At 37.0% G+C, this 18,772-nt stretch overlaps 1 protein-coding gene across 2 annotated transcripts in view; it reads left to right on the top strand.

Moving 5' to 3' along the window:
- wu:fb13g09 (ATP-binding cassette sub-family C member 5) overlaps positions 1-18,772 on the top strand; it is a 97,555-nt gene that overhangs the window by 19,285 nt on the left and 59,498 nt on the right. For both annotated transcript variants that reach the window (XM_022672040.2, XM_049474862.1), the window contains exons 5-14: positions 58-291; positions 1,574-1,747; positions 4,736-4,883; positions 7,921-8,069; positions 8,429-8,536; positions 10,030-10,386; positions 11,620-11,691; positions 13,191-13,315; positions 13,424-13,496; positions 14,967-15,170. In XM_022672040.2, the coding sequence (XP_022527761.2) occupies positions 58-291; positions 1,574-1,747; positions 4,736-4,883; positions 7,921-8,069; positions 8,429-8,536; positions 10,030-10,386; positions 11,620-11,691; positions 13,191-13,315; positions 13,424-13,496; positions 14,967-15,170 (1,644 nt within the window). The remainder of the gene's footprint in view (positions 1-57; positions 292-1,573; positions 1,748-4,735; positions 4,884-7,920; positions 8,070-8,428; positions 8,537-10,029; positions 10,387-11,619; positions 11,692-13,190; positions 13,316-13,423; positions 13,497-14,966; positions 15,171-18,772) is intronic.

An 18,772-nucleotide genomic window follows, 5' to 3' on the forward strand; every position in this document is an offset into this window, starting at 1 on the left:
AAGTAAAATAAATAGTAAAGAACATAACTGATCTGTACTCTGCTGTGTCGTCTGCAGGCTCTGCTGGTCCGGGCACTGTTGGAGTATTCTCAGAGCTCTGAGGTATGGCTGCTCTATGGCCTGGCTCTGGTTGTTGGTATATTTTTCATGGAACTGGCCCGCTCCTGGTCTCTGGCCCTCATGTGGGCCGTGAACTACCGGACTGCAACCCGCCTGCGGGGGGCGGCACTCACATTCGCCTTCCAGAAAATCTTGCAGCTGCGCAGCACTAAAGACATCAGCACAGGGGAGGTGAGAGAGGACCAACATTACTAATATATACTATACTGCTTATTGATGATCTTGAACCAATACAGACAGCCGTGTGGATGTTAAGGGGCCCGTATGGAGTAGTGTTTTATGTTTGGGTTTATGTTTTGGTTGGTGTGGCGCAGTGGATAACACCACTCCCTGCCAGTGAACTACAACATCATGTTGGAGACTAGGGTTCAATTCCTGATCTGGGTGACTATGAAGCGCTTCACCAATAAGAGTCCTCACACTACATTACACTACCTCTGTAATAGTAATAACCTTGGAAGTTACTCAGGTAAAAAGCGCATACCTTAATACCTTAAATCTTAAATCTAAAATGATCATAAATTATCCATGGTTGTATTATCCAGCTTTTATGTGTTTTGTCATATTTGCAAAGGTGTCAAAAGTATTGACATTCATTACTCAGGTAGAAATATAGATCCTAGGGTTTCTATACTTTAATATTGTAGAAGTTGTCAAGAAGTATCAACTCAACTTTTTACTCTTTAATTAAAAGTGTAAAAGTACAGCTTTTTAAATTACTTTAAGTATAAAATTAAAAATAATGTAAGAGGAAAAAATGCTGTTAAGGACAAAAGCTTAGGCTGCACCACAGCTATAGTGCACTACCCCTCCTCCCCAAAACACATTTTTCTAAAAGCCATAATGCCTATAATGTTATATGTAAAAAAAAATGGTAATGTTGATAAATTTGGGATGCACTAGGCTCCTCTCTGTTTCAGGTGTATATATGCCCCATTGAAAATGAATGTATTTTAGTAGAATGTAAATATATTAAAGAAGCTTAGTTGGACGTGTGCAGGTGTGATGGATCACAGTATAAACCAATAGGGAGTTGGAATTGTATATGTTTATACTTCTCTACATCCAATCACAATCAGATTCACTCTATCTGGAGGGAGAGATTTATCTGGATGGGGGTTTTATTGAACGATGAGAAGCTGGAAATAAAACGAGCTGAAATGAAATAGGAGTAAGGAGGCTATTTTTAAAATGTAAGAAGTAGAAAGTTCAAATTATTGTGTGAAAATGTTAAAAAGTTAAAAAGTTGTCTGAAAAAATATTACTTCAGTTAAATATAGATACCCAACATTCCTACTTAAGTAACAAAATATTTGTACTTCATTACTTCATTACTTGACTCTCCTGCACATCTCATGCCCTTAATATACCATGGTTCTTTATGTTGTTGTGAGTGAGCTGTATTATCATTGGTATGGTTTCCATGACGCTGACATTAATGCTGTGTTTTTAGCTGGTAAACATTTGCTCCAGTGATGGCCAGCGGCTCTATGAGGCTGTGAACGTGGGCTGTCTGCTAGCTGGAGGACCCTTGGTGGGGCTTCTCGGCCTGTCCTACACCACCTACTTCCTGGGACCAACAGCGCTTGTTGGGTCGGCCATCTTTATCATCTTCTATCCGGCCATGGTAAGTAAAAAAAAACGTCCACTGTGCTGTCCACTTTAGGTGATAATGCCTTCTTTCCTTTTTGTTTTAAGATTGTTCTGTATTATATCTTAAATTTATTTATTTTATTACTAATTTTATTAATGTATTATTTGTTAATTTTATTTATAATTTCTTATAACTTTCTTAAACTTGTATTGAGTTCTAAATATTTCTGTAAAGCACTTTGAATTGCCTCTGTGTTTAAAGGGTGCTATACAAATAAACTTGCCTTGCCCTTCCTGGTGAAAAATATATATATACTTAATTGTACTTATTGAGAAATGTCTAAGTATGCTGTAAATATACCAACAGATTTATGTACTTACTTAAAATATATTAAAAATTCATTAATATTATGCTGTCATCAAATGTTTAAAATGTTTGAAAAAGTACAATATAGTGTATTAAAAAAATAGACTACTAAAAAGTACACTTTTTGTTTAATGTAATTCAATATACTTCTAAAATACTTATTTCCAAATATACTTTTGTAAATTTTAGCAAAGTGTGTTACAAACAGTTAAAGTTTTCCACTTAAAGTACAAATTATTATGTACTTTTTTAAAGAAAGTAAATTAATATACTACATTTATAAAATTGTAAGTAAATTTGTAACACGTTAAAAATTGTAGTACAGTATATTTAAGCAATAGAACACGAGAGGGAGTGTGTTATCACGAAATAACATCATGGCTGTGATTTGGTCGCAGGCAAATCACGATAACACACGACCTCGAGTGTTCTATTGCTTTTATACAACAGTTTCTTTTTTTTACTAAATGAATAAAGAAAATAAATCAAAGAACTTTAAGAAATTCAGTTTGAATATGCTTTAATATGGACTGAGCCTTCCGCCAAAAAGTAGTTCCACCACAACTTAACTACATACAGTGTATGGTTCAGGCAGACTAACACCACGAAAGTTAGCTTGAAAGCAAAATTGGGAATAAGTGAAGATGGTAACATTAGGAGCGTGAAATAACGCTAATACTCTCCTCTCCTGCTCCGTGGAGTCGTCTTCAGGTGAAAGCCGCGAATTTTAGCATTTCTGCTTATTTTCCTGGGTGGTGTTGGTTTAAGCTAGCTGGCTGGACTGTGGTTAGGTTAGCGTAGCTTGCTTTAGCTCAGCATTAACTTAGCTTAGCCTAGCCTGGCTGGTTAGCGTTCTGGCTGTAAGACGGTATTAGCTGAGCGATTTTCTTTCCCTTTTTTCCACGAAAGACGAGCCAGCGCTGTGGGCGAGCGTGCTGCGGATGAGCGCTAGTCTGTGCTAAGCTAACGCTGCTGCGGGTGTCCTGTGTATATACGCCATTACTCGGCAACGCGTCGGCGGAGAGATACAAGTTTAGTGTGAGAAGGCCGTGATGTTATCACGAAATATCATCACGGCTAGATCACTTCTCAACCAATCTGATTGTGAGGTCGGAACTAACTGTTGTATAATAAATCATATTTTATACCAACGAAGTATACTAGAAGTGTGCTACTTACAAAAGACAGGAACAAGAAGCATATTTGTGCTCTAATGTAAATATATCACATATATTTAACATCAATTCTTAGTACATTCCTAATATACCTGGTGTATAATATTGATACAGTTGTAATACTCATTAAGTGTATTATAATTTTGCTGTAAGCATATTTAAAGTATGGGGTTACATACATAAAGTAGTATGTTTAAATGTTACTTAAGTATATTTAAAATATTTCCATTTTAGTACAGTTAAATACACTTAGAACAATTTAAGTAAGCCTTCTGTACTATTTTTCTACAATTAAAGTATTATAGGTACCAAAACGTTAGCATTCTTTAAATATAATGATTAATAATGTGGCTACATGAAAACTTTAGTGCACTATAGCATAATAATGCTTAGTATACTTTAATCTACTTTTTTTTACTAGGGTTGGCGTATTCCCAGTAAACCATTGACATTAATGCATGTTAAATGCTCATATAACTTGAAATGTCCCATCCATCTGGCACCACTATCAGGCTTCTCTCAAACTCTGATAATTCATTTCACCTTGTCATGAACATGCTGGGCTGTTGTTTAGCCTCACCCACAAGAAACATCTCACATTATTATACAGGTGTGCATTTCCCAGGCCATTCCCTGAATTAACAATTCATGATAAATGTACAGTACTAGTCAAAAGTTTAGACATACCTCCTCTCATTTAATGGGTTTTGTTTCTTTTTATAATATTTTACATTGTTAACTTAATACAGAAGATTATTTTAAAGCTATACAGAAACACATGCAAAATTATTTGCTAAACAAAAAGTGTTAAACAAACTAGAATATGTTTTATATTTTATATTTACCTTTGAAGACAGATCTGCACACTCTTGGTATTTTAATCTCAGGGTCTTCATGAGGTAGAGTCACCTGGAATAGTTTTCTCCGCGTCTTGAAGGAAGGAGTTTCTGGAGGTTCTGACCAAAAGTTGCTGCTTTTTCTTCACACTGTGAAGCTCCAGCTCATCCCAAATCACCTCAAATCGCCATCTCAGTTTATCAGGTTTAGATCAGGGGATTGTGGAGGACTAACACTTTCTTTTACTGTTTACTACATAATTCTATATGTGTCCCCTACTTTTTTGATATTATATTGTATTATATAAATTATATAGATATTTTATAGATTAATATTAATCTACACTATAGAGAATAAATTAAATAAAGAAATAATTAAAAACATATATTAAATGAGAAGCCTTGTCCAAGCTTTTGGTTGGCACTGTATATACTGCAGTCTCATCGCTTTTGGTATGACAGTTTAGTTATTTAATTGTGTGCAATATTTAATCGTTTACTTAAATTGACTCTTTTAAAGTCAAAATTCACTTTTGACAAAAAATATACAATATAACAAAATAAAACTATTCAAACTCAACCAGCACACTAGCACCCATCCTAGTCTTTCTCTCATGCTCTGCCGTTTTCATGATTTCCTGCAGATGCTGGCCTCCCGCCTCACGGCCTACTTCAGGAGGAAGTGTGTGGTGATCACAGACCGGCGCGTCAGGTTGATGAATGAGATCCTCAGCTGCATTAAGTTCATTAAGATGTACTGCTGGGAATCAGCTTTTGCCAGCAACATCCACAGTAAGCTGCATCTTATTGGCTTTAAAACTCCCCTTAGTTTGAATATTCCATCATTCTCAGCTTTTTAGAGCCGCTAGTCTCTCTCTGAGCTTCAAGGTTCATTTAAAAAGCATTTAACGCTCCTTGACCCCTAATGTCTGTGGAAGGATTCCAGTTAGCTCCACTTGCTGCGCTGCTTTGAGGAGAGCGGGTTCGAGAAGGTGGTGTACATGGTGGAGTTATGTACAGCTCTGGAAAAATTAAGAGACCACTTAAAAATGATTAGTTTATTGGATTTTACCAAATTAAAAAAACTCTGTAATATAATCAAGAGGAAGATAGATGATGCCAAGACATCAAACCAAGCTGATCGGCTTGAAAAAAGTTATCCAAAAGCAGTGTGTAAGACTGGTGGAGGAGAATATGCAAAGATGCATAAAAACTGTGATTAAAAACCAGGATTATTCCACTAAATATTGATTTCTAAACTCTTAAACTTTATGAATATGAACTTGTTTTATTTGCATTAATTAAGGTCTGAAATCTCTGCATCTTTTTTATTATTTCAGCCATTTCTCATTTTCTGCAAATAAATGCACTAAATGACAATATTTGTATTTGGAATTTGGGAGAAATGTTGTCTGTAGTTTAGAGAATAATAAGACAATGTTTATTTTACTCAAACATATACCTATAATTAGCAAAATCAGTGAAAGGAAGCTGGAGTAGTCTCTTTTTTTTTTTCAGAGCTGTATATTGTAATATATGGGGTGATTAACCTACTTCCTTATACATTATCCCATCATCTGACATTTCAGTAATCAGCTAGGCACCAATAACAAAAAGCTGCATGGCCTTCTGTCATAATAAATGATCATACATTATAATAATTGTAATAAATAATTGTAAAATATTCCACCCCCTTGGATTCTCTCCCGTTTTTATGGACTGCAGGCCATGGTAACATTTCCGAGTGCATATTTGCCCACAGAACTCTGCATTTGAATTACAGACCCACATCAGAGGTGCACTGGAGGGGGTTTGTACAGATTATGGTCGTGGCTCTGGGTTGTTTTTGATGCTGGAGAAGGAGCCGCTGGCTCTGATCCAGAGAGATGCTGGCTCATGCGCTCGCAGCCATTCAGAACACAAACACTACAATGGCACGCAGAGGAAGCAGCAGGGGGGCCTGGACCCCAGCCAGCGGCTCACGACACTCACACAGCACTTTATCCTGCTTTACGGCCTCGGGCCTCGAAGATCAGTCTTCCTGCCCCGCTGCTGCTGCTGCTGCTGCTGCTCTCAGTGTTGTGCTGCTAGAAACAAAGCCTGGCCATTATAGATGAGCAACCGTGAACGCTCCGAGCACCGAGCAGAACAAAACACACCCACTGCTCTCTTATATCTCCCTCTGTCTCTCTCTCTCTCTCTCTCTTTGTTTCTGACTCCTTCACTCTCTTACATTTCTTCTTTCGCCATCTCTTTCTCCGTACACTCCTTCATCCTTTTGCTCTTTTTCACACTCTCTCTTATTCACTTTTCTTTCCTTCCTCTTTTTCTGCTCTGTTTTCTCTATTTTTCCTCTTTCCTTTGCCTTCTCTATTTCTTTCATCTTCATCTTTTCCTCTTTTACTTCTTTTCTTTTTTCGGACTTCTTCCTCATTTCTTTATCTACTTATTATTTCTGTACTTCCTCTTTAAACTTTCTCTCTATTTTTCCCCTTTACAACCACTTTCATCTCTCCATCTTGTTCTAGTCCTCTCATCTCTCTCCCACACTCTTCCTTGCCTCTTTCCATTACTTTCTGATCTCTCTCTTACTATCTATTTCTCTCACACTCTTTCTCTCTCTCTTTCTATCTTTCTTGTCTCACTCTCACACATTTTGTCACATCACTCTTTGAATGTCTTTAATTTTTCTACCTCCTTCCCTTGTCTTCTTTCTTTTTTTAATCTTCATCTTTTCACCTTCTCCTTTTTTACTTTTTTCTCACTTCATCTCTTCTTTCTCTTTTCTTTATCTCCTCATTTTTTCTCTATTTCCTCTTTGAACTTTCTCTCTATTTTTCCTCTTTCCAAACCATTTCATCTCTCTGTCTTGTTCCAGACCTCTGACCCTCTTTCTCACACCCTTCCTTGATTTTTTCCTTTTATTTCTGATCTCTATTTGTCTTTATCTCTTTCTCTATCTCTCTCTCTCTCATCTTCTCTTTCTCTGTTTTGCTCTTTTATTTTGTTTTTTAAATCCTCTTACATTTCTTTTCTCACCATCTTTATTCCCATACTCCTTCAATTCTTTTGCTTTTTTTTCTCACTCTCCCTTTCCTTCCCTATTCTTTTCACTCTCACTCTCTTTTTATTCTTCTGCTCTTTTTTCTGTTTTCTTTTTTCCCTCTTTCCATTACCTACTCTATTTCTTTCATCTTCATCTTTTAATGTTTTCCTGTTTTACTTCTTCTTTTTTCTCATTAAGTCTCTTCTTCTTTTCTTTATTTTTTCATCCTCTTTGATCTTTCTCTCTATTTTTCCCCTTTCCAAACAATTTCATCTTCTAGTCTTCATCTTGTTCTAGTTCTCTCACTTTCTCTCCCACGCCATTCCTTGCTTTTTCACTTTCTTTCTGACTCTCTTACACTATTTCTCGAACACTCTTTCTCTCACTCTTTTTATTTTTCTTGTCTTCATTTCTCTCTCTCTCTTTTCTTTCTTTCTCCTTTTCACCTTATTGCCCTTCCTCCCTCTTTCTCTATCCCTTTCTCTCATTTTTTATTTCTGTTTCTTTCTCTTTGTCTCTTTCTGCCATATAAGGCTTGATTTATTTTTCACCATATGACTCATTACTTTTCTAGCTTTCAGAAAAAAATGATGTGGCCTATTAAAAATTCAGTGGTGAAATATTAATGTGGGTATGTCTGTATTTTGTTTATTGTCCCATTTTTGTTCTTGTTCTTTGTTTCATCATTTGGAAGTAGTTTTTTGTTTATATTTAGTTTGATTTAGTTTGATATAGTTAAGGGGATGTAAGGTTAAAGTCTCTCTCTCTCTCTCTCTGTGTTAGAGGTGAGATCAGAGGAGAGGAGGATATTGGAGCGGGCTGGGTTTGTGCAGAGTCTAACCGTTGGCGTAGCTCCAGTGGTGGTGGTGATTGCGAGTGTGTGTACGTTCACGCTGCACATGGCCCTGGGCAACGATCTCAATGCAGCACAGGTATGTTTAGACTGAGACACAGCGGGGGGGGGAGATAAACAACAGCTGACTAAACTCTCTGTCTTTTTATAGAACCTACACACTTATGTGCTCTATCAGACAGTGTTTGATCGAGGGTGCTTTATATCTTTCTATTCCCCATTTGGCACAAAACATGGTTTCAATAGATTCATGTTTACTCTCTGCTCCAGAGAGTCCTATTTTACTGCCAATACTTCTGTACTGGGTCTAGACAAGCTGTGTATGTGCATTTGCACCTGTAATATGTCTATATAGGCAAATATTTCCATCTGTATATTCTACTGTCTCTTTTTCTATTGTTAAAATCTCTGAGTATCACTTTATCTGTTGTTCTACAGGCCTTCACTGTCGTGGCTGTCTTCAACTCCATGACTTTTGCCCTAAAGGTCACACCCTTGGCAGTGCGTTCCTTATCTGAAGGCGCAGTAGCTGTCAAACGATTTCAGGTACAAAACACTCTCTTTAACACACACACACACACACAAAGACACTGTGTTCCTTCACTTATATCCACAAGTAAGACCCATACACAGCTACAGGCTGGAGTTTAGATTCTCTGCCCGAGCCCAACCCAATGCCCGACCCAAAGTCGAGATTTCCCACTACTCTTAGCTGTTTTTTAATGCTATTTTTATTTTATATAAAGCTATGGCATGATGCTCCCAATATAGCAAAGTAACAAATCAAACTGTGTTTTAAATAAAAAAATTCACAAGTAAGAATATTATAATCACGCAGCTCTGGGGCTCACACACATGTGAGCTCCTCCACTTGTCCGCATTTCAGACTTGATTTGCCAAGTTGTGTGTGGGAAAAAAACATGTTCTACTTAAGTGCTATGCTACATTAGTGTTGCAATGTTAATTTACATCATTCTGAACAGTTTTCCCTCATTCTTACAACCCAAAAATGTTTTTTAAAAGTTCAGTTTTAAAGCTGTACTTATTAAATAAAATTCTAGCTTACATCAGCCTCGAGCTCATAATGACTGTTTATGGGGCGGGGCGGGTCAGGCTTGGGCAGAATTTGTATGGGCTCAGGCTGGGTCGGGCTGAATATTGTGGGCTTGATCCAAGCTCTACTAGAAGCCATACACACTTTAGGACTTTCTCACTGTAAACAGCATGTGGCAGTGGTGGCTATAAAACTATAACATGTAGATATTTTAGGGGTGTAATGGTATGTGTATTCTTTACAAACCGTCACGGTACGGGTACATATACATGGTACAGGCATGCCCTTTCTTTCTCTGTCTGTCTCTATATCTCCAGTAATATCTTTAGGAAAAATGTTTGTAGTTTAAGCAGTTAAAGCAATGCTGCTGTTTTCTTTTCTTAATAAAGCGCCACAATCATGCTCACTGTTTGCTTGTTCCAACAAGATCCTCTCATGAGGACAGTAGAAGAGAACCCTGCTTTTTATTTAATAAAATAGCTCGAGCCCCGTTACAACATCCTATCCCAGAAAAAACAAAACATGGTTATAAGGAAGATTCATTGTTGTTATGAAGTAAATAATGGTGAGACTATACAGAATGCTCAGCACTTTCTTTTCCACCAACTGTACCAAAAACATACCGAACCGTGGGGTTTATACTGAGGTGTGAACCGAACCGTGAATTTTCTGTACGGTTACACCCCTAATATATGTAGATGTAAGTGTGTGTGAATATGTGTATGACCATATGCTCAGATATGGATTGACACTGTGCTGGGTTAACTCTTCTCAGTGTGGGTTAACTCTAACTCAGTGTGGTTTCTGGTTTAGAGTACTCTGTGCACTATTGGCTGCTGGTTCTCTCCGGTGTGTCTTGGTTGGTTGTGTGCTGAGTGTAAATGATTGTTTCTAGAAAGTAATTGTAAGTTCTATGATGTCTAGAAATTCAAAAGGCAAGTAAGTATGCAAGTAAGCAATGAAGCATTGCCTTATAATCCCACAGAGGCTGTTCATGATGGAGGACCGGGAGTCCATCACTGTGAAAATGGAGGATCCTGAAAATGCGGTGGAGTTCCGGGACGCCACACTGGCCTGGGAGAAGGCTCGTCCCCCGCAGAGCAAAGGGGCCCGCTCTCTGACGAGCCAGAAAAGAGGCGGGATGCGGAGAGTGCTGCGCAGGGAGAAGCTCAGCCTGTATATCAGCTCAGAGGAGGAGAAGAACAAAGGAGAAAGCCCCAACGCTCAGCACCTTCTCACACACATGGAGCAGGAGAGCCCCCAGAGCACCATCTCCTCCACCCAGAGCATCCGTCCCCTACTGCACAAAACCCTGCACCGCATCCACCTGCACATCCGCAAGGTACCGCCTGCCTCCGCCTCGCCCACGCTGCCAGCTCTTCTCTTTGTTTCCTCTAACAAGCTGTCATGCATACAAAGGCATGAGGAGATTATCGTTATGCTGCAGGGCTGACACGATTACTCAATTAAACACGATTACCAGATTAAAAACAAAATCAATTAAATCTTACCTTCTTAAAACCTCAGCCGTAAAAAAAGTGGGCATCATAATTATAATGCATACCAGCACTGGCATGCATAAACCTTGTATTTCTAGTTTTGCTGTTTTCACTTTTGACTTGACGTGAATCTGGCAGTTATTCTTTACATTGTGTAACAAAGTTTCACAATGCATGAGAGTGTAGGAAGATTTCATTCCAACACTCTCATGCAATAAAGGTTTAAATGGGTTTTCATTTCTTCTATAAAGTTGTTGGTTTGGAGATGCTAATGGATTTTGCATGACAGTGACAATTATAAATGAAAATCTAAACTGCTATTTATTTTTGCAACACAGTGTTTGTACAGTATATATTCATAGCCTATTGTTGTATAAAACACAATTTGGTTGTTATTATTGCTTTGCAGATTTAGGTAATGTAACAAAATAATTCTACAATCAATTATTTATATTAGATAAATGTAATTCTATTCATGTATGAATTACATTCAAAATGTTCAGCTAGCCCAGAGACTTATAATGTCCAATTAGGCACATTGTAGATACTATATCTTCACATCATTTCAAAATCAGCTGAGAAAACTACTATTGAAGCGTGTTTTTGGCTAGTTTTTAATGTGGAAGTCATTCAGACAGATCTTTTGTTTACTAGCAGAACAATACTTTATATATTTTTTCTATATCTTTTTTAATGTTCTGTTTTGATTCTGTTTTTATAAAAGTATATCCTGTTATTTTTTTTCAACACAGAATGAATGATAAGAAGCAGTAACAGTCATTTTGTTGATTTTACAATAAAGGATCTTGTCCTACCAGTTTATATCAATTTATAATAATATTGTTTAATCAATTCTGACCAATCAGATAGAGCTCATGCTGCCAAATATATATTTTTTGTATTTATAGTATTTCATTGCCCGAGTCATTCATAAACATATTTGTGGCACTTTTTCTTCTACGAAAAGTGTAGGTGGAGTCATAAAGTTGTTCTGTTCACACTGAAATATTGTGTGCATCATGCTCTTTGTTGTATTGAGTCTTTGAGTGTATTGAGTGGTGTTTGTTTGTCTGCAGGGTGCTCTGGTCGGGGTGTGTGGATCTGTGGGCAGTGGAAAAAGCTCCCTGCTGTCTGCTCTTCTGGGACAGGTGATCACACCACACATCAGAACATCTTCTCTCTGCAGACTCTGCTCTGAAATCCCCCCTTATCTCTGTAGGGGTATGGTGTATCCAGGCTGCTCCAGCTCCTAGCACACATGAGCCAGGTGATCACACACTGATAGCCTGCCTGCTGTGGACTGGAAGCTGGAGGAGAATGAAAAAGTCGACTGACTAGCGCTGCCTGACCTCTAGAGTAAAGCTGACCGTATCATATATGTACACTGTTGGTGAAGGGTTTGGAGATACTTTGCTTTTCAGAACTTAGGAAAATGTTGCCTGTTTCATTTAATGGCTTGAAATATGTTCACTTATTAAAGCAACACTATACAGCATTTGTAATTTAGCCTCACTTTTACAGCAATCATTTTGATGCTTCGTTTACTCTAAAGAAAGCACCAGATTTCCCAGCTCTATCAGCTAACAGACAGGAAGTGATGTGGGGAGAGAGTGTCCTCTACCCACCCAGAGAGAGCCTTTGGGTAAATATTTTTGGGCTGAAGTAACAAAAGTTTAATGTTTTGGAAGGTATGTGTCCCGTTACATTTGGCATAAAACTAACACATCATTTCAGAAAAAGAACATCATACTGAATGTAAAACATGGTGGTGGTAGTGTGACGATCTGGGGCTGCTTTGCTGCTTCAAGGTCTGGACAATTTGCTGTAATTGATGAAACCAGGAATTCTGCTGTTTACCAGACAATCCTGAAGGAGAATGTCCGTCCATCTGTTTGTGACCTAAAGCTCAGGCGTACTTGGGTTCTGCAGCAGGACAATGATCCAAAGCACACAAACAAGTCCACCTCGGAATGGCTTGATTGAGATGCTGTGGCATGATCTTAAACAGGTGGTTCATGCTCGAAAACCCTACAAGTTACTTAATTAAAACTACATTGCTAGAAATTTAGATTGGTTCGGATAGTTTTTTTTTCTTTAATAAATCAAATTATGATTTCCAAAGTGCCTTTTATATTTACTCAGGTTACTTTTGTCTGATATTAACCCTTGTGTGGTGTTCATATTTTTGTTACACGTTTACTTTGTTACTTGTATTTAATTCAGCAAAATTATGCAATTTTACATTAAATGCTTTACACATGCTTGCTTCACCTAAATTGCAAGCAATATAAACAGCTTACATGGCTAATATTTGCCATTACCTTTCTTATGTTACATTTCTTTTAAAAAGTGCTACTCTTTTTAAAAGAAAAAAATATTTTTTTTTGTATCATTTGATGAAAAATGAAAATGGGTCCCACAGACCCGAACACCACACAAGGGTTAAAGTTTGTTTGATAATTGTTTACACAACAATGTAAGACACATTAATGGATGTTTAAAATGCATTCAGATTTATTCACATACAAAACTTTGCAACTATTCTTCTTCCACCATCAAAACGTATAAAAGCAAATAATTTGTTAAAGTTCAGATGGACAGCAGGAGTCCCAACACTGCATCTCTCTTGTTCTTTTCCCTCATATAGATGACCATGCTGGCTGGAGCAGTTGCTGCAGATGGGGGTTTTGCCTACGCAGCCCAGCAGGCCTGGATTCTCAACAGCTCCCTGAGGGAGAACATCCTGTTTGGAAGAGAATACATTGAGGAAAAGTATGATCAGCTCTGTGTGGGACCAAAACTTGTTTACCTAAGTTTGTAAATCCACACTTTTATAACTAACTTTGTCATTTCTTATGTGTTTTGCTGCACTTGCATCAGGTATAACGCTGTTCTGGAGGCCTGCTGCTTAATTCCTGATATTACAGAGCTACCTTACGGTGACATGACTGAGGTAATTACACTCTACGACACTCAAAAGGCCATTTGTGGCCTCTTCATAATGAGTTACCTCATAAAACTGCTTTTCTGCAGTGTTCAGTGCCGTTCCCTCATGAACTATTGTAAGTAAAAGTGGTCTGCCGGCTGTGAACTGTACTGTAAGACAATGGAGTAGCTCTGCTCTGCACATTTTAGTGTTTTTCTTGGTCAAATACATTCTATTTAACTCCACCATGAGCAGAAAAACAACAAAACCACCACAATATTGGGTAGACTAAATTTATTGTAGAAAAAAAAATTGGAAAAAGGACCATACACATACACATACACTATACAAAATGTCAAAATATTTGTGGAATCCCTTCTAATTAATGCATCCAGCTTCTTTATTTGCACAAATCGGTGACAGACGTGCAAATGCATACACATACAGCTAATGCCTGACGAGAAGTATTGACAATAGACAGAGCCGTTTCAAGGCATTTGGGGGGCCCAAGAAAAATGGACCCCTTCACATTCAGACAAAACATGGCTACAAATGTAACCATGTAAAACTCAGTTCATTTAAATAAACTTAAAATGAGTAAAGGACATGTCAAGTTAATCAAATATTGTCAAATATAAAGAATAGGTTTATTCGTTCTAGTGTTAAAGACAGGTGTGGACGGATACTGCTGAACATGTTCCAGTCTGGTTATATTGACTACTGTCAGTTACTTCTGGAAGACGCCCCCTGATTCCGATAACAGTGTCATTGTACTTTCCTGTATTGACCAACACAGAATTTAAAGGGATGCTCACACAGTTTGTCGTTGCATTCAATTCACAACCAGTTATGCAATTGCTTGGTTTTCCTGTCCTGTTGCAACAGACCTGCCAATAGAATAGGAGTCTATGGAGTAAATCAGTGGAAATGTGTTCTCTGGAATGATGGTGCTCCATCTAATAATTGTGGTGATCATTTTTGTGTCTTTACCGTTTCTTGGCACTAAATGCAATAAAATCCTTAAAGTAGTACTCCAATAGAAATCCAATAGAAAACCTTTTGTGGACAGTGGAGACAGTTACTCAAACAAAATCAGGGCAAACTGCCTTTTAATACCTTTGACTTCGGAAGTAGTAGGTGTCCAAATAATTTTGTAGTTAAATTGTAGGTCTATATAAAAAATACTCCAAAATTCAAGACTGTAGAATCTTGCGTATTCATAATTGTTATTAGAATTAGCAAGTTATTCTCAATATTATTAATAATAATTCTTTTCATTACAATAAAAATACAATTTCAAATTTTCCAATAAACTTTAAAATACAGGCAAACTGGACCTTCTAACTTGAACGTGTCTTACTGACTATTTTACTTTATCTAATATCTGGATGTCTGAGATATTGGTATTTCATCTAGCCATAAATTTGCTCTCTGAGGATAATTAAGGATAATTTGGGTGATTTGGGATTTAATTGAATTGTATCCGTGTATCTACAGATTGGGGAACGGGGAGCCAATCTGAGTGGAGGTCAGAGGCAGCGGGTCAGTCTAGCCCGCGCTCTCTACAGCGACAGGCCCATCCTGCTGCTGGACGACCCTCTCAGTGCCGTGGACGCTCAAGTTGGGGCTCATCTCTTCCACAACGCCATCCGCAGGGCTGCCGGTGGGAAAACGGTCATCTTCGTGACACACCAACTGCAAGTGAGTCTATATTTAGAGAAAGTGAGAGCCTGTCTGTGAGTTAAAACAGACGTTCTGCACTAGAAGTCTGTCTTCTTATAGAAGCTGTATATACACTCTCTATATACAGCTCTGGAAGAAATTAAGAGATCACTTCAGTTTCTGAATTAGTTTCTCTGATTTTGCGATTTATAGGTATATGTTTGAGTAAAATGAACATTGTTGTTTTATTCTATAAACTACAAACAACATTTGTCTCAAATTCAAATAAAAATGTTGTCATTTAGAGCATTTTTTTTTTTAGAAAATAAGAGTTTTCAGACCTTAAATAATGTAAACAAAATCATAAAGTTTTAAGAGTTCGGAAATCAATATTTGGTGGAATAACCCTGTTTTTTAATTACAGTTTTCATGCATCTTGGCATGTTTTCCTCCACCAGTCTTGCACACTGCTTTTGGATAACTTTATGCCTTTACTCCTGGTGCAAAAATTCAAGCAGTTCAGTTTGGTTTGATGGCTTGTGATCATCCATCTTCCTCTTGATTATATTCCAGAGGTTTTTAATTTGGTAAAATCAAAGAAACTCATAATTTTTAAGTGGTCTCTTATTTTTTTTCCCTGTATACTGTATAGCTGTATACTGTGTATCCTTTTAAAGATTAAACCATACATATTATGTAAATACACAGACATCATGGGACAGGAACTGGTATGGTGTATCACTGCACTGAAATATGGCCAAGATGTGGCTATTTAAGTAATATAAACGTTGATACTTTAATCTATACTACAAAAATAATACTCAAAAACTATTTAGTATCAGAAAAAGTAATAGGTACGTAATTAGGACACCAAGAAACCCAAGAAACATTGGATTTGTTCACCCCAGAGGGTTAAGGATACAATGACTGTGACCCAAATGGTCCCAATTTGCAGTCTAGAGCACTGTTACAAATATCATAAATATTTTCTCTCTTTATATTTAGCCTCTCCTTTATATTTGACAATCTTTAGTGAACTTTGCTTACAGCTCTGGAAAAAATAAGAGAACACTTGCAAATAATGATTTTTTATTTTATTTTACCCAATTGAAAACATCTGGAATATAATCAAGAGGAAGCTGGATGATCACAAGCCATCAAACCAAACTGAACTGCTTGAATTATTACATTACAAGTGGCATAAAATTATTCAAAAGCAGTGTGTAAGACTGGTGGAGGAGAACATGCCAAGATGCATGAAGACTGTGTTTAAAAAAACAGGGTTATTCCACCAAATATTGATTTCTGAGCTCTTAAAACTTTATGAATATGAACTTGTTTTCTTTGCATTATTTGAGGTCTGAATATTTGGAATTTGGGAGAAATGTCTGTAGGTCAAATAAAATAGAAATGTTCATTTTACTCAAACATAAACCTATAAATAGCAAAATCAGAGAAACTGATTCAGAAACTGAAGTGGTCTCTAAACTGTTTCCAGAGCTGTATATTTTATTAAACTTAACATTTGTATTATTATATTACCGTACACTTATCCTCATGCATCTAGCTCCAGCATGAGTGCCAGATTAGGGATTGTAAACATTTATTTTAACATTTATTTGACATCATGTGATCACAGTTTAAGAATGTTAAATTGATTTATTCATTACTTGTTTTTCAGCAGTGCCTCAGTTTAGATCAAATATAGCCATAGAATTTAGTAAAGATGATGCTTTTAGTCTATTGTTTATCATTGTTTCAGTCACATACACAGTATAACACCACTGGCATTACCCTCCAGGGACGATATCAATATTAAGAACCTGTAAAAACGCATTCTCTCCTGTGTTACATTATTAAGAAACATGAGTTCACTGGTAAAACAAAACACGTCAGAAGATGAAAGGTTACATGTAACTTTCAGGTTTTACTCAGGTTACCATGAAGAAAGTTGAATTGAACAGAGCTTACTAAACAGTTCAGAATTTTTCAGTGAACCCTGGGAGCAGACTGGTTTGGTTACATTTGATTATGATTAACCTGAACCAGACTGAGGGAATGAGGAAACTGTAGAATGAATGAAACCAGTCATGATCTAAAGTAAACCTCCTTATCTACAAACTGATCCAGCTCAAATTACAATAGCGTCTTTTTTTCAACTAAGAGCATACACTATATGCCAAAAGTCATGGGACAGCAGTATGTAGAGTTATCATGAAGTGTTGGCTTGGGAACACTAACACAATTGCATCAGGGTCCGTTTTAATTGAATCAAAACTGACTATATATGTTTATATGTATATGTAAGTATAAAAACACCCCTTGATGTAATCATTTACTACTGTGCCAAAAGTCATGAGAAAGCAGTATGTAGAGTTATCATGAAGTGTTGGCTTGGGAACACTAACAGCATTAACAGCCCAATTTTACCAGGGTCAGTTTTAATTGAATCAAAACTGTATATGTTTGTAAAGACTATATATGTTTGTATGTATATGTAACTATAAAAACAACATTGATGTAATAGTTTATTACTGTGCCGAAAGTCATGGGATAGCAGTATGTACAGTTATGATGAAGTGTTGGCTTGGGAACACCAACAGCACAATTTCACCAGGGTTCGTATAAATATAATCAAAACTGACCATATATGTACAGTATGTATATGTCAGTATAAAAACACCCTTTGATGTAATAGTTTACTACTGTGCCAAAAGTCATGGGATAGCAGTATGTAGAGTTATCATGAAGTGTTGGCTTGGGAACATTAACAGCACAATTTCACCAGGGTTTGTTTAAATTGAATCAAAACTGACAATGTATGTACAGTATGTCAGTATAAAAACACCCTTTGATGTAATAGTTCACAACTGTGCCAAAAGTCATGGGATAGCAGTATCTAAATCCTTTTCTTTTATTTTACCAGGCGAAATGTTTTACAGACATGACCTGGCTGAAAGGCCCCAACAGAAAAAGGTCCATGGCACATAAAACAGACACATAAAAACATATAAACAAACCAAGGATGTAATAACAATTACATATTAACATAAAAACAAACTTTCAAAAATAGAAAATAAATTTAAAAATTGTGAATGTGTTAAAGGGTGTGTGAGTATGCACTAAGTTGGTCCATGATTATTAGCAAGAGCAACAGTCTGCTATTATCTGTTTAATTGTATGCTTGAAAGTAGTACAAGGTGTTAAAATTGAAAGTTTCTGGTTGTTTTGTAACTTGTTTCAATTTGTCAAATTTCACTTGACCTTGTACGATATTATTAAATTGGTACACCTGTATAAGTTGTGAGGTGTTATCCTGTGATTGAGGTTGAACACTGGTCAACGTTCTCATGGCAACAAACCTGCACTTGTAACCAAACCTGCATTAAAGGATATACCTCAAAGCATAGTGTGTAGTGCAAAATGGGTTTTTCTCCATCATCTTAGTGAATGTTGGGTCAAGTCCAGCCGTACTTGAGACCTTTGCTGATCAATATCACATAAGAAGGGATGTGGAAAGGGAGCACTAGCTACTGACCCTGAGAGAGCAAGGTCAGTTGACTCAATCTCAGACTCCAGCTGCTGATGGCGAAGCAGCATGATCCGGGATTTAAACCAGCGCTCTTCAGATCATTGTGACA

The sequence above is a fragment of the Astyanax mexicanus genome, chromosome 2 (assembly GCF_023375975.1).
Source record: "Astyanax mexicanus isolate ESR-SI-001 chromosome 2, AstMex3_surface, whole genome shotgun sequence".
Taxonomy (NCBI): Eukaryota; Metazoa; Chordata; class Actinopteri; order Characiformes; family Acestrorhamphidae; genus Astyanax; species Astyanax mexicanus.